This window comes from Penicillium taxi (genome assembly GCF_028828555.1).
Source record: "Penicillium taxi strain IBT 34144 chromosome Unknown utg000006l_segment0_segment0, whole genome shotgun sequence".
Classification (NCBI taxonomy): Eukaryota; Fungi; Ascomycota; class Eurotiomycetes; order Eurotiales; family Aspergillaceae; genus Penicillium; species Penicillium taxi.
In genome coordinates this window covers 1,264,582-1,277,972 of record NW_026643208.1, presented here as the reverse complement: position 1 = coordinate 1,277,972, position 13,391 = coordinate 1,264,582, and the positions used below count along the sequence as shown (strand labels likewise).

At 47.3% G+C, this 13,391-nt stretch overlaps 7 protein-coding genes across 7 annotated transcripts; 4 read left to right on the top strand and 3 right to left on the bottom strand.

Annotated features, from left to right (window-relative positions):
* Positions 1–1,250: 1,250 nt before the first annotated feature.
* On the top strand, positions 1,251–2,938 carry N7495_009599 (uncharacterized protein; the record flags this gene model as incomplete). Its single annotated transcript, XM_057212250.1, has 2 exons — positions 1,251–1,860; positions 1,911–2,938. The coding sequence occupies 2 exons, from the start codon at positions 1,251–1,253 to the stop codon at positions 2,936–2,938; spliced, it is 1,638 nt and encodes a 545-aa protein (XP_057059113.1).
* Positions 2,939–5,805: 2,867 nt separating this feature from the next.
* Positions 5,806–5,985, top strand: N7495_009598 (uncharacterized protein; the record flags this gene model as incomplete). Its single annotated transcript, XM_057212249.1, has 1 exon — positions 5,806–5,985. One exon carries the CDS (start codon positions 5,806–5,808, stop codon positions 5,983–5,985), a length of 180 nt encoding a protein of 59 aa, XP_057059112.1.
* Positions 5,986–6,076: 91 nt separating this feature from the next.
* N7495_009597 (Yae1 family protein) lies at positions 6,077–6,718 on the bottom strand (the record flags this gene model as incomplete). Its single annotated transcript, XM_057212248.1, has 1 exon — positions 6,077–6,718. The coding sequence occupies one exon, from the start codon at positions 6,716–6,718 to the stop codon at positions 6,077–6,079; it is 642 nt and encodes a 213-aa protein (XP_057059111.1).
* Positions 6,719–6,988: 270 nt separating this feature from the next.
* N7495_009596 (uncharacterized protein) lies at positions 6,989–7,771 on the top strand (the record flags this gene model as incomplete). The annotated part of the gene is made up of 1 exon (XM_057212247.1): positions 6,989–7,771. The coding sequence occupies one exon, from the start codon at positions 6,989–6,991 to the stop codon at positions 7,769–7,771; it is 783 nt and encodes a 260-aa protein (XP_057059110.1).
* Positions 7,772–7,882: 111 nt separating this feature from the next.
* N7495_009595 (uncharacterized protein) lies at positions 7,883–8,372 on the bottom strand (the record flags this gene model as incomplete). Its single annotated transcript, XM_057212246.1, has 2 exons — positions 7,883–8,212; positions 8,271–8,372. 2 exons carry the CDS (start codon positions 8,370–8,372, stop codon positions 7,883–7,885), a joined length of 432 nt encoding a protein of 143 aa, XP_057059109.1.
* Positions 8,373–9,665: 1,293 nt separating this feature from the next.
* On the bottom strand, positions 9,666–11,440 carry N7495_009594 (SD08430p; the record flags this gene model as incomplete). Its single annotated transcript, XM_057212245.1, has 2 exons — positions 9,666–10,011; positions 10,062–11,440. 2 exons carry the CDS (start codon positions 11,438–11,440, stop codon positions 9,666–9,668), a joined length of 1,725 nt encoding a protein of 574 aa, XP_057059108.1.
* A 781-nt stretch (positions 11,441–12,221) lies between these two features.
* On the top strand, positions 12,222–13,241 carry N7495_009593 (uncharacterized protein; the record flags this gene model as incomplete). The annotated part of the gene is made up of 1 exon (XM_057212244.1): positions 12,222–13,241. One exon carries the CDS (start codon positions 12,222–12,224, stop codon positions 13,239–13,241), a length of 1,020 nt encoding a protein of 339 aa, XP_057059107.1.
* Between the last annotated feature and the right edge of the window lie 150 nt (positions 13,242–13,391).

The window sequence follows — 13,391 nt, the reverse complement described above, 5'->3', positions numbered from 1 at the left end:
TGTCGGTGTATGCTTATGATATCAAAATCAGAACGAAGAGTAAACCACCTAGGTCTGCCCTGGTAGCTGGCAACGGCTTCCGAGGTGCTAATGCATGAAACTCGATTGGTCTAATCAGTCGAAAGTCCTAATTATCCGGCCAATAATCTAACAAATTAAATTTCCCCGGATGTGATTTGTCGAACTTCCAAGTGGGATGGAAACGACCCTTGATGCAGACCAAAAGCTAGGAAGTCTGGAGCACAGATCCGGATCCACAACTACTCAGACTCAGCTTCCAGCGTATGCATGAGTGCTTACTACGGAGATCTCCGTATGATGGCAAATGGTAGAAGCAAATATCAAATATCAAATTGTGTGGATAGAGCCTGCAATGGGTACAGCACTAACCAATCTCCGTGTGACTACGTGTAGAGAAAATATAAGTCAGACTGACGTCGCAGTATGTCGTGACCAACAACATTCAAATGAAACGTTGCAGTGAATATTGTTATTATTAGATTGAAGTTAACGCCGTTGCGCGGTTCCCAGGAATGGGGATGGTATAGAATGAAAGGGGAAGAAGGAGAATCGAGCTCAAAGATCTGCACGGTCACTTACGTTAGTGGCTGATCTTCGGAAAGCCATCCCCGCGACAGAATCTAGTGCAGACGCCGCAGAGAGGCTGATATCTCACATTCTTCCGACGCCTAGGATCGGATGCTGTGGCCCGTGAGGGCAACTTGCAGTGGTAGGAACTGTTTGGAACTTGAGATGGATCAATTTAATGATGGAGACTCTTAGAATTTATTATTATTACACTGATACACTTGTTTTGGTGAATCTTGAATTACATATGATTGTTGTTATTGGCCGAATGTCATATTCTGATGTTATGTTCTAATGTTATGTCTATAAAGCCCTAAACCCTTGCTGAGCTGGGTCCTCTATGTCCTTGCTGCATCCCTACGGGCAGAAACGTCATGTAAGGTCGGATAGGTCATGATCGTCTGTGCTCCGGTCTTTTGTTTACCTGCATTGGCATGCACTTGTTATCCTCCCCGGCCCTTGTGCAGTCTAGAGTCTCGCCCACTCATAGTGCCGCCAAGATTACTTGATTGATGTATAAACATATCCCCTTTCCACCTTCGCTCCCTCATTCCTCCAGACTTCTCCAGACTTCTCCATCTGACTCCACCGGACCCATTCTTCATTATTCCATCCATTAACTTGGATGAACTCTCCTCTCGTGTATTGTGTTAGAAAAGTCCATGGCTCAAGGAGATTCTCACTGTCCAGTTGAGTTGGACGGATTGTACGACCGGAATAGATCTGGATCTACCATTTGCTTGCCATCAACGGCTCAATCACCATTGAAGCACGTTTCAACTTATAACCCTAAGGCGGGCCACAAGGATCTTGAGAAGTCTAACCAGGATCCTTTCTACCTCGAGCAAGCTTTGGCGCCGACGCCAACTTGGGATTCCTATACACCAGAAATTCGCAATGATAGTTTCAGTGACGACAGCAACCAATACTATCTCCCTTCTTTGAACAAGAAGGACACACTGTTTCATCAGCAGACATTGCCATACGCTGACCGCAATCGCCCATGTACACTTGCGGAGCTGGAACTTGAGAATAGTTTACGCTTCCATCGCTACACTCCATCTCAAGAGGAACATTGGCCTCTGCACTGCAGCCAAAATTCATTCAGCTCGGTTCAATCTGATAGTACAGTGCCAGATTTGACACCTAGTAGCTCTTTCTCATCAAAACATTCCTATTATTCCCCATCTTGTCCCAACGCTGTTCTCCAAGCAACTGAGAAGCTATACTATCACGCACGCCAGGATCAGATTGAACCTCGCCGTGCTTTTTGTACTCCTGCTTCCACCCCCCAAAATATTCCCTTCCTCCACCCCCACCAGTGGCTGCTTTGACACCGGCCATTCGCCCTATCACGACCGCTGAGCGATTCAATAACTTTACATTCAACCTCGCAATGAAGTACGATTCTTCCAGCATGTCCTCAAGGAGGAAGCAGCATCCTACTTTGCCCGACCTGGCTCGTTCACCAAGCTCTCACAGCCCCCGAAGAAAACACTCTAGCCAGAGTACCCGCCCACCCTTGGATCCGTCCATGATATCTCCTCCCTGTTTGATTAACCCTGTTACGATGGAGCCGCACGCCACCCACTTCGATCAAGCACTATTCATACCTGCCAATGACTTCGCTAGTCCTATTCCTAGTCCTGTTGCTAGTTCTCCCCCAATCTCTCGTCAGTGGACAGCCATATCCATGGAAAGGCCATCTATGTCCACAATCGACGTGTACTGTGAACAGTCTGTTTGGGAATCAGACTCAGACAGCGAGTCCATTGGCCCCAAATCCATTTCACGCAAACCTATCGATACCCTTCGAAAGGTCCGAAGTCGAGCCAAGCTCCGTGCGGCCAAGTCCCAGCCAAAGCTTCGCCACTCTCACGATACCCAAATCTCTGAAAGGTTCCCATGTACGCCTGAAGATGGCATGGGTGAGTCCGTGGACGAACTCCGTGGTTCGAGCTTTGATCGGTCTTTCTTGAGCCGACCAAGTACTAGCCGTGATGGCCAAACACACCCTCTACAGACTCTTCGCCTGGTTGCCCCTTCAAACACCTCCCTCCAAAAACCTCTCACTCGCAAAAACAGCATCATCAACGAGTCCGATCTAGACCAGACCGCTGCAGCCGCCCTCCAGGCCAAATCAAGACGTCGGCAACTATCCGACTCTCCCGAGTACTGTAATTCCGACAAGGAACGTCTCACATCCCTCTGTTACGAGGAGACTTGTTCTAATATCACCACTCCTGAACCTGTCTCAGAGCGACCCTTCTTCCGCCGTCTATTGGAATCACTCAGATTTTTGAACTGCGCCAGACCACCAAACAAGTCCAGCAGCGTCACCACTCTCTAATCTTGACTCTTGAATGCGTTCGGTCTACAAGGAGTTGGGATAGAAAAAAAAGTCGCATGCAATATTCTTTTTCTTTTTTTCGTCTGTCACGCAAACGATCTCGCCACGAATCCTCTTGGCTCGTCTTTTTATTATTAGTTCTGTTCTACGATAAAGAACACTCCACGCTCACTTTATGTCTTATGCTTGGATCGGAGGGGACTTGTTTCTTCCCTCTAACCAGATCTTAATGAAATACCCACCTTAGAGACACCAACGCCATGTCTGCAACCTCTATTCTAGTGCACGACACCAATAACTGCTCATGGTCCTACTGTCTCACACGATCTCCTTTTCTCTTGGGGTGGTTTATCCCCGTTAGTCCCTACGACTTCATGTCTCTTATACTGCATACAAAGACGCACTTCACCACTTACGATATTTCTTAACGTGTTATTGGTCTTTCCCAGAAATTCTACCATCTCTGCTTATATTGTGACCGCCAGAGTTTTTCTTTCTTATCTTTCTTGATGTGAACTTGGAGTAATTACATACGAAAACCCGTTAAAATGTGGTTCCAATTACAAAAATTCAAAAGACTGGTTTCAACAGCTATCCCTAGGCATCATTACTGCCTTATTGAACTGTCATAAAAATGCAACCAATAAACCATGTCCATCATCTCATATCTTCTTTCCCGCTGTCGTCTAGGCAATACCGTTTAGGAACAAGTTTTTTGGAATGTTGCATATTTTTATACCGGACTTTCAAGACCATTCAGGCCCGCGGTATTCAAAACTACTACAGGAGCTTTATTGATATTGTCTGCTTCAAGATGGAGAAAATCCCTAAAATTCATTTACTTTCAGTTGGAAATGTGGAGCCCATGAATTTGGAAACCATTCAACAAGTCCTGACTCCTTCCCAATTGAGCATCGACATGAACATAGTTTTGAATATTCTAGCCCCTTGACAACGCAGCTCTTATTCCTTGTTCTTCGTCAGATTCCTCCACAGGCTCAAGAGGTACATTCTATTCTTTTCTCTTTCTCTTTCATAACACACACGTCTCGTACTTGTGCATTTGACAGCGTACATATAGGAAAAAGTACTCCTCAAAAGTACCGTGTACGGACAGACCCTCTAGCAGGGATGTGGGCCTGGCTTCTGGGCCGGGCCCATCGAGGCTTGAGCGTAAAAGTACGAGGCGGTTTCAGATCCCTGATGTTTCCCGCTCTGCATACATCCATTCGAAAGTCTTTGATGTTCCACACTCCCATGATTTCAGAATAAAGTTGTAGACTGTGCGTTCGCCCCTGGTGTGAGCTCCCTTAATTGAGTCCCGAACTCCAGATGGAGTTACGCCTCGAAAATAGGCTTTTCCCGAGCACTTTTTGCCCCGGAATGATCTGGTCTGATCCGTTCATTGAAGTGGCAAGTTGGCAATTTGGAAATGGATTGATCACTTGGGCTGGAGATAAACAGGCAAGTAGTTCTGATTACCAATGCGAACTGCAGGCATTGATTCCTGCCCCATAGTTCTATGCGTTGTCTACAGATAGCCGATATGGACTGGATCTCACTGCCGTGGATAGGATTAGGTAGCCACCTTGTCATTACAGCGTGTTCAGTATGTAGGCGGTTTAGAGCCAATCAGGAAAAGCATCAAGCGGCCTCCTTACATAACGCCACAAACGTCGGGTACTTTTGTATGTGCTTGATGATGTAGCAAAATAGTTACCCAGTATATGCTAAATTTAGCCTTTGAATTGCATCGATTCTACTAGTTCTCTCTAGTATACAATGTTGGCGTTATTTGGCGATATCATGTATTGATTGTTTCTTGTTGAAGCTGACTCGAGAGATGTGCCACCATGCGCTAGAAAGCTTCGACTACGTAGGTGGATATTTAGCCTCAAGCTTGGGCCAGATTGATTCACGCGCTGTATGTTCTTGTCCTGAACCTGTCGAGGGCGGTTTAGTCTAGAAGACAGTTTCTTGCTTAAATATCAAAATTACCACAGTTGTTTCGGCTCTTAATAGAGGATATCTACTTGTATGGATAAAAGGTCTCTTCAGTCTTCACTACCATCTTTACACTTCATATTGTGGTTAGTGACTCGGTAATGGCTCTTAAGCAGGCTTGGCGCCGTCTAGCCACTTTTTACAGATAATTTTGCGTATTTTCATGGTTCAATCATATAGGAGAAAGACAGCCAAATTAAAAGGGCATATAGCAATGTTACTTTCACGTGGGCAAGTTTATCAATTCATCTCCCAGAAATGAGATATGAAGCTATTCTAGGGTGTATCAAATGACGTCATTGCATAGCAGGGTTATACAATATTATAGGGCAGACAGTCTAATAGTAGAGTGATAAATATGTCGGTATATATAGTTTGTTTTCTCCAATGGCCACATGATTGACATGAACACTGAATAGTATGATAAACGTCTACTGATTCGGTGAGGGTAAATAGTCTAGTAGCGTGTCGAAGCTTGTACGGAAACCAGCTTACTAAGTAGCTGACAGTTGAACTGTCATGACTAGTTCTACAGCCCACAGTTGGGTTCGGGTGGGTGAAGTTTCGCCAAAATCTTCGACACTTAAACTAGATCGCGGTGATCATCGACATTCCATGACTGAAGCTTCTCTTTTCTTAAGAATCTGTGACCTTTACAGGTCATCAGTTGACAGTCATAGCCTCAGTCGAGATCATATAGTAGTACTCTTTGTTCAGTGGAGAAACCCCTTAGCACAGGATCTCGGGAGCTCCTATGTTTCGGTTTTGGCTAGAGCTTTCAACCCTCCAATTCCGGCGCCTCCGTTCATAGGCATAAGAAACAACTCGGATGCAATACATCCCCTGCGCAAAATCCCAGATCCATGTCTCAAACAAAGCCCTTCCAAGATAAAGAGACCGACGGCTATGCCGTCTACTCTAAACCTTGCAGCGGCTTCAAAACTGTCGGCATCCGGGCCTTGACAAGTGCAGCCAGGCGGGCCTTGACTCACAACTGTATCGTCGGCCGGCGTCTCGTGTTGCAGAAAGCTCTGCAGCGTTGAATTCTTCACGAATCCCGGGAAACGAATAAGAAATACGACAGTTTTTTGTTGGACGCATATTCTTGCGTCGTGGTACGTGAGAGAGAGAGCTTCAAATTCGCTCGGTCTGGACTCCTCCCGTGTTTTCTCCCTCCTTCATCTCCAAGGCATCCATGTTCTCCTCCCACTTCGGAACAGAAACTGTGCCCTCCCACGTCGTAATGACCGCATCTCCTTTCCGCGATAATTGAGCCTCGGGCTTCTCCTTTCTGAGCTTGCCGGACCCAGTCGAAGGCTCCGCAGTCAGCCCTGAGAAAACGGATTGCACGTCGAATGCTTTTAGCACTTCATTGTAGATCGCAAGAACCTGTTCTCTAGTACGCAGGCGGTTCTCCCTGGCAGGTGAGGCCGGGTTCGACTCTGAAGCTCGCGCAGGATTTTTCACCACTGATGCACTTTTGTCTTCTAGGCCGCGGGTGATGCCCTCGAGTATACCCAAAATTGTTCCAGCCCGCATGCCTAGTTGTGCGCCAATGGGGAACCCAGCGTCGAAGCCTGCTTGGACGTTTTGGCTTTTTGAGGCTGTGACCCCGTCACGATAGCCTGCTGTCACATGTTGACGGCGCAGGGATGGGAGGTCCGAGAGCTCGTTCGAGTTGGTGGGTTCGCGTTGTTCGTGCTCAGTCTCTGGAGGGGAAGAGCCGAAGATATCATCCAGAGAATTATCGACTGCGGAGCCTGCATCAGAACTCATTGTTGAAGATATGGGGTTCTCAGAGCTATATTTCTGTATATTTTGTGTTCTCGAGTGCCTTTGCGCCGTTGAGAGCTGGTGAGTCAAGACCGCAGAACCAGTGAGGATAAGAAAATATCGCGATCGATGGATTTCGGACCCACCTTAATCTCCGCAACTCCGCAACTATTCAGTATTAAGACCAGCTCAATTCCCTAACCTTTCAGCTCGATCACTCTTGTCTAATATAATTAAAGACCCAAAAATCCCGCACAACACTACCCACTCCAAATGGCTAAGCGTATTATCCGCCGACTTCTCTACATCGCCGTACCAACCGCGGCAGCATCATACGGTGTCCACCTGGGCCTAAACCACCTAGAAGAAAAATACCCCAGCCTGCCACCGAAAGCAGCCAGCAGCAAAGCGCTCAGAACACCAGACAACCCATGTACGCAACTTTGCGCATATACAGATATCTATGCAGCTCGCGTCCCCGTCTCCGCTCTCCAAGCTCGCACTCGCGCACTCGGCGCAACAACAGAAAAGTCCGCGCTTGAAGATGCCTGGGCTCAAACTCTGCTTCAAAATCCTATTTTAAAAATCGAGGCATCGCTAGCGGGACTGGCTACGCGCGCAAGGTACGAGGCGGGTGATCTGGGTGATTCGGAGAATGGGTTCGCTCCTTATAATACCGGTGCGCCGCGGGAGTTAATGAATGGAATATTTGTTGTTCGGCGCGCGTTCTTGAGGGAGAATGATGGTAATGGGCTGCTGCTTTCGTGGAAGGTTCCTGACAATGTGCGACTTTCCTTTGAGAAGATGGCTGCGTGGGGATATCCGTGGCGACTTATGTCTGGTGGTCGACATGAGTTTAGTGTCTCAGAGCCGTTTGAGGTGAAGGGGGAAGGACGGGTTGTTGAGGTCCGATTCGCGTCCACACATGACTATGAGATTGTTGAAAGTGAGGGTGATCAGCAGAAGATTATTCCTGCTTGGACGTTAAGGATTCATCGTGGGTATGCGAGACTTTTACTTGATATGTCTGCCCGGGAGTTGCAGGCAAGTAATTAGTCCCTTTGCATGTTTCTCGTTCTGAAACTCTCTATTCATGTGGTATATACGACCTATTACACATCAATTCGTTCCAGTAAGGGTAGGAACATCTAACAGCTAGACACAGGCCTATACGCAAGAGCCTCCGTGCGAAACAACCTTCCATCCAAGCCATCCGCTGTATGGGTAGCACACTTCCCATCCATCAGTAATAGACGCAATCAGCGAGGAAGATCCACCAGAGCAATCCGCCGTGCGGAAGAGACATAGATCATACTCGTCGTCTTCAGAGGGACTCTTCCACGCGAGACTCTTCACTGTGGTCCCGTTGGAAATATCATCCAAAAGCGCCTGGCAATCCCGGCTGCTGGCACCGTAGCGATGAAGGACTGTTATATCAATGTTGGAGTCGTTGACTTCGCAGGTGGGTGTTCCAGCGCTGTACAGACGGAAGTCCCACTGTGTTCAATTAGTCGGGGGATCCTAGGGCTAATAAAGAGGAATGGGCAATAAATACGGCTCTATAGGCGAGGATCTCTCGCTTCTCGGGTGATGGTAGCGCAGTTACTGTTGCAACAGTTGCAAAGACGCTTAGAAGGGCATGAATAGTGACTCTCATCTTGAAACACGAAGATTGAATGAGAGCGAAGTTGATATTTGTTGAGGAGCTGGTGAGTCGTATGGATGGGAAATGCAGGAACAGAAAAAGGCACCAAGTCTCAAGTCAGCTCTTGAATCCAAAACCTGAAACCCACCAAACCGAGGTTCATCAATTATCATCTTTGTGGAGCAATCAATTAGGGGGTTTTAATTATAGACCTTCACAGGCTGTGATTGGATACGTTTTGACCCCTGGTGGATCAAAGACCCTTGAGGCGTCAAACTAGTTTTTATCACAATCTTCAGTCTTTCTTCGACATCAAATTCTCTATATCATCAGAAAATCTGCGGCTTATTCTCATCTGAATCTCTAGGCCAGATTTAAGATTTGGTCTTTAGTCTTTGTCTTTAACTCAAGAGTTGAAGGGAGGGTTTTAGCTTCTACGAAGGGCCTCCGCGTCGGGGACATACTTCTCCATCCTCTTCTTCATGCCATGCAATATCTGCAAGGTTGGAATTTTTGTCCTATGGCAATTAGTTGAATTGACCTTTGCCTCTTTCAGTAAAGGAACCCTGTATAACCCCAGAATAGAGCTGGGGTCGAGGCACACCAATACTCTACTTCGAACCAATGGAGATAGTCAAAGAGTAGGACGCAATCGGAATTTTTCTTTTCATTTGCATCTTGCTTTCTCTGGGCAGTTAATTATGTACTTCCACAAACTCGCAACATGGATTATGAAGATCTGAGTGTGGTGAATGGAAGTTGCTTAAAGTGACTGTAGAGGATAGAGGAAAGGCCTCTGAGATGACGATAGTTATGCATAACTTTGCACAGCTTGTTCGTTCCGAGATCAACACTATTAGACACCTTGTCTAGAAGAACATGGCTTTTCTTTCGCAATGCTCGCGCTAAGCAGAATATTTGTTATTGACCTAACGACAGCACACCGGCCGCTAATTTGGTGTCAAGGCGGCTACGTTTCTCGATAATCGATGATATCTTCTTTCAACAGCGGTTTAGTTAAGTCTAGGTTCATATGTACTGTGGCAGCGAGAGAGTGAGCACTTAAGGGAAGGGGAACGCTAAGAACTGGCATGGGAAATTCCGTACATAATAGGCTCGGACAAGGAGCCAATATAAGATGTACGGCACGAGAGTTTTAGATCACAGGGAAATAGCCTCTGTTTATTGTCGAAAGGTGGAATGTACTGCCTTACGGAAAATGATCAGTTAGAAGGAGTTCTTTTTGAGGGATAGACTATAGAGACTGAGTGCTTTATAGAATATAATACAGCGTATATTATCAAATTACTGGCGCTGAGAATCAGATGTCAGCCTCCAAGCTCGCAGTGGCAGGCTTTGAAGTTTAACAGCGGCGGGCTTGATGAAAAAGTAGAAGGTGATGGTACCAATAAGCACACAAATGATGTTTGTCATATAGTAACCATCCCGGGTGACCTCACAAGTGCCGCCGCCATGGATACATCGATTCTTATCGGGTTCCAAGGCACAGGAGAAAGCAGAGGTGACAAGAACGTCCTTGAGGACATCCGCAGATGGGGCAACAGTAGGAGGGAGGCAAGTTGCCTCGGTGAAATAGTCGACCATTTTTAAGATAAAGAAACGGGGGAAAGTTCCGCCAAGGTTGCAAACACTATGACAGAGTTAGTTCGAAGTTTTGAGGTGGGGAATAAGGGTACTAACGTTGCTAGGAGAGTCATGTATGTTCCACCGATAGCTGGGTCGGCAATTCGAGCGTGGAACGCAGAGATGGCGACGAACATGACTGTGTTCATGAAAGTCGAGACCACATGCTCTAATATGATGGCGAGAAGGTACCAGGCCGGGACATCGGGCCCGCTGGGATAAATCATCACAGTGAACTGAGCGAGAACCGCGGCAACTAGTCGACCGACAAACGCCCAGCCCCAAAGTCGCATAGCGCCGTACTGGGTAGACCACTTGCCGGCATAATAACCCAGCATAATCTCAAAAGGAAAGTCGATGAGAACGACCAATGCCATGTTATCCTGACCAAACCCTTTGTCAAGGAGCTTTAGGCTGGTCACGCCGTCATTGGCTTGGAATCCAATCTTGGCAATCAAGTGGATAATGATTATGGTCTGGATATTCTTCAATTTCAGCACACTCCACATGCTCTTGTATACATCCATAATACTGTCACGCTCCTTGGTGCGCTCCTCCTTCTTGAAGAAGGCCAGGCACAGAGTAACAATGATATATGACCAGCCCCAAAAGCTCAAGTACGAGCCCAGAGAGAGCAGGCCACCCTCACTGGGGACGGAACGGAACCACCTGTTCGCAAAGTCCTTGGAGTTGAATGCCAGAAACACGGTGTAAGACAAGAAGTGTCCAGCTGTCAACCCGACAGTCTGAGCTGTGGAGGCGTAAGAAATGTTTGGTGGTGACATCAAGCTAATGGCCCATCCGTCAACGGCAATATCTTGCGTAGCGCAGAAGAAAACCAGCAGGAACCACCAATACGTAAAGTTCCAAACACCGGCGCCACCATTTGCACCAGCCGCCTCCATCATACCGTCAATGCGGGGACCCATGTAGATCATGGCAAGTCCAGCAATGACCTGAACTGGGGTAATCCAGCTCTTACGACGGCCAAACCTGGGGCTCCACACTGCATCTACAATGGGACTCCAGAGCAATTTTAACGAGTATGGGTATGAAGCTAGTGAGAACACGCCGATCTGGCCATATGAGAGGTATGGTTTGAGAAGGAAGGGGACGGAGCCCGATGCTAGGCCCATGGGCACACCCTGCAGGAAGTACAGCACGCATAGTAGCAAGAAATTCCGACGGTCGCTCGCGGGGAGGTTGTGGAAACTGGTGGTGGTCATGACTGGAGTAGGAGGGACCGGAGGTTCATCATCGAGAGTGAAACTAGAGTGCGACATGAATCTATCGGCACGTCCAGCAGAAGACTCTGTGGACGTGTCGCGCTTGCGCATTTCAAGATTGTCGTTCATATTTCCATTCGCATTTCCTGTAGCTACTTTCAAGCTCGGTTTGGAGCGGCGCTTGGAAAGAGACGCACCCCTGCGTGGCATTGAAGTTTCTTTAGAGAAAATCGAGCCAGAAAGCGTGGCTTCTGGTCGTGGTAGATTCCGAGTCGAGGCTGGAGGAAGGGATGGCTAGAGAGTGGAGATTAAAGCAGACTAAGATTGGGCTCTGTTCAAAGATTTTACACTTGATGGGCCTGGGCCGTGCTAAGCGGAGTAATTGTAAAAAAATGCCCAATGCATGGAGGATTAGAGAAAAGAGAGAAGTTCCGCAAAGGGTGATGAATCCATGAAGGTGGAAGATCTAAACAGTGGCGAAGTTGCTCGGAGAGGCAAGCTGGCCTTTTATCGGGGCGTTTTACTTATCAATCCCTTTGTCTTAAGGATTGGGTTCAACAAGTGTACAATCATTCCTATTTAATTTGGTCTCTGAAGGCCTCACTTTCTCATATTATGTCTCACTTCTGCTCGGATTAAGCTCTGACAACTAACTCTCTCTAGGTTGGACAGTGCCATCAGCTCGCCATAGTTACTCCCCGCCAATAAAATGGGGCAGTAGTAGTGGGACAGTCCTTCATATGTCTACTATAATTCCACTTGATATGACGCCATAGAGAATGGCATATCTGGGATGTTCTTGCTATTGTTCTACTCAATATACGATTCAATGCAGCTAACTGGTTATGATGGTTTCGTCGCAACTTATATTTGATCACGTGATCCAAAGTAAACAAAACAGTTGCGCGAACTTCATCTTGAATCCATCGCTACTTCTACTAGAAAAGACGAAAGCCACCGCTTACAAGAGAACCCACCTTTGTAATCAGCTATGAGCCAGTTCATGCGCCATTCAATAACATCTCCCGATCCCCATGAGGAGGAGTTAGACATTGAGATCACCTCCATCCGCGCAGAAAGTAAGCATAGCATCAAGCCAATCTACCAAGCTGCAATAAGCCCTAATCAACCTATCTTCCCAGTTCAAAAGCTTCAACGACGCAAACGCTTTCTAGCATCAAGCCTCCTTTCCTCCGATTCTGTCAAGAAACTTCTCCGCAAGCCAACACCGGCCTTAACATCAATCCACGATGAGATATCTCCACTCGCCCGCGCAGCTGATAAGCATTCTGAATCTAACCACTACCGCATTGCGTTTGGCACGACTGCATTCCCATTCAAAGACCCGAGTTCGACAGCGAGTTCCAAGAACATGCTAGGTGTGCGCATCGACGTCTGCGCACGCAATGGCAAATTCCAGAAACCGTACTATATTCTCCTGAAAAGGGAGCGCAACGGTACAGAAAAGGAGAAGAAGTTTAAGGTACACCGTCATACAATCCCGGCGTTCATCTCCATGTCGAAGTTGGAGAGTGCTTACCTGCCTTCGTCGAAGCGGGGGCATGAAGACGAAGAATGTCGCGAGGGGATTGCGCTCAAACCGTGGAAGGCTTCTCAGGTGCGCAAGCAAGACTTGCGTGGATTTGTGCGTGAATTACGGCGTGAGTTGGTTGCTTGGCATTTGCGGACTGACGCGATTGCTCATCTACGGGAGAGATTGGGGCTTGAGGATGATACCTCTAGTCAGAGCGAGCGGGTATCACCTGAAACCAAGGCGGGACTGATCTCACTGGAAGCGACTGCCATTGAGGCGAGCTATGTGCGCGTTGAATGGGAGGATGGACGCGTGGGACGGTTCAAGTTGACTAGTGGCGGCGTTGTTGAGAGGGCCGTTGTCATCGGCGACCAAGGCCGCGATAAACAAACCGAGGATGCAATGACTGGACAAGGCGGAAGAGTTGAGACTCTTCTCGAACGATTGAAAGAATTTGGCTCTGCGCAAGCATCGTGAGCAGCAATCTCTTGATACTATTGCCTCATAATACTAGTGATACCCCATTTGCAAATACTACTTCATGAACCATTGGACAGTTAAAATCGAATTCATATAGCAAGTGTCGTCGTCGTAACGCAAAAAAAAACCAATGCTATGCAAACGTGC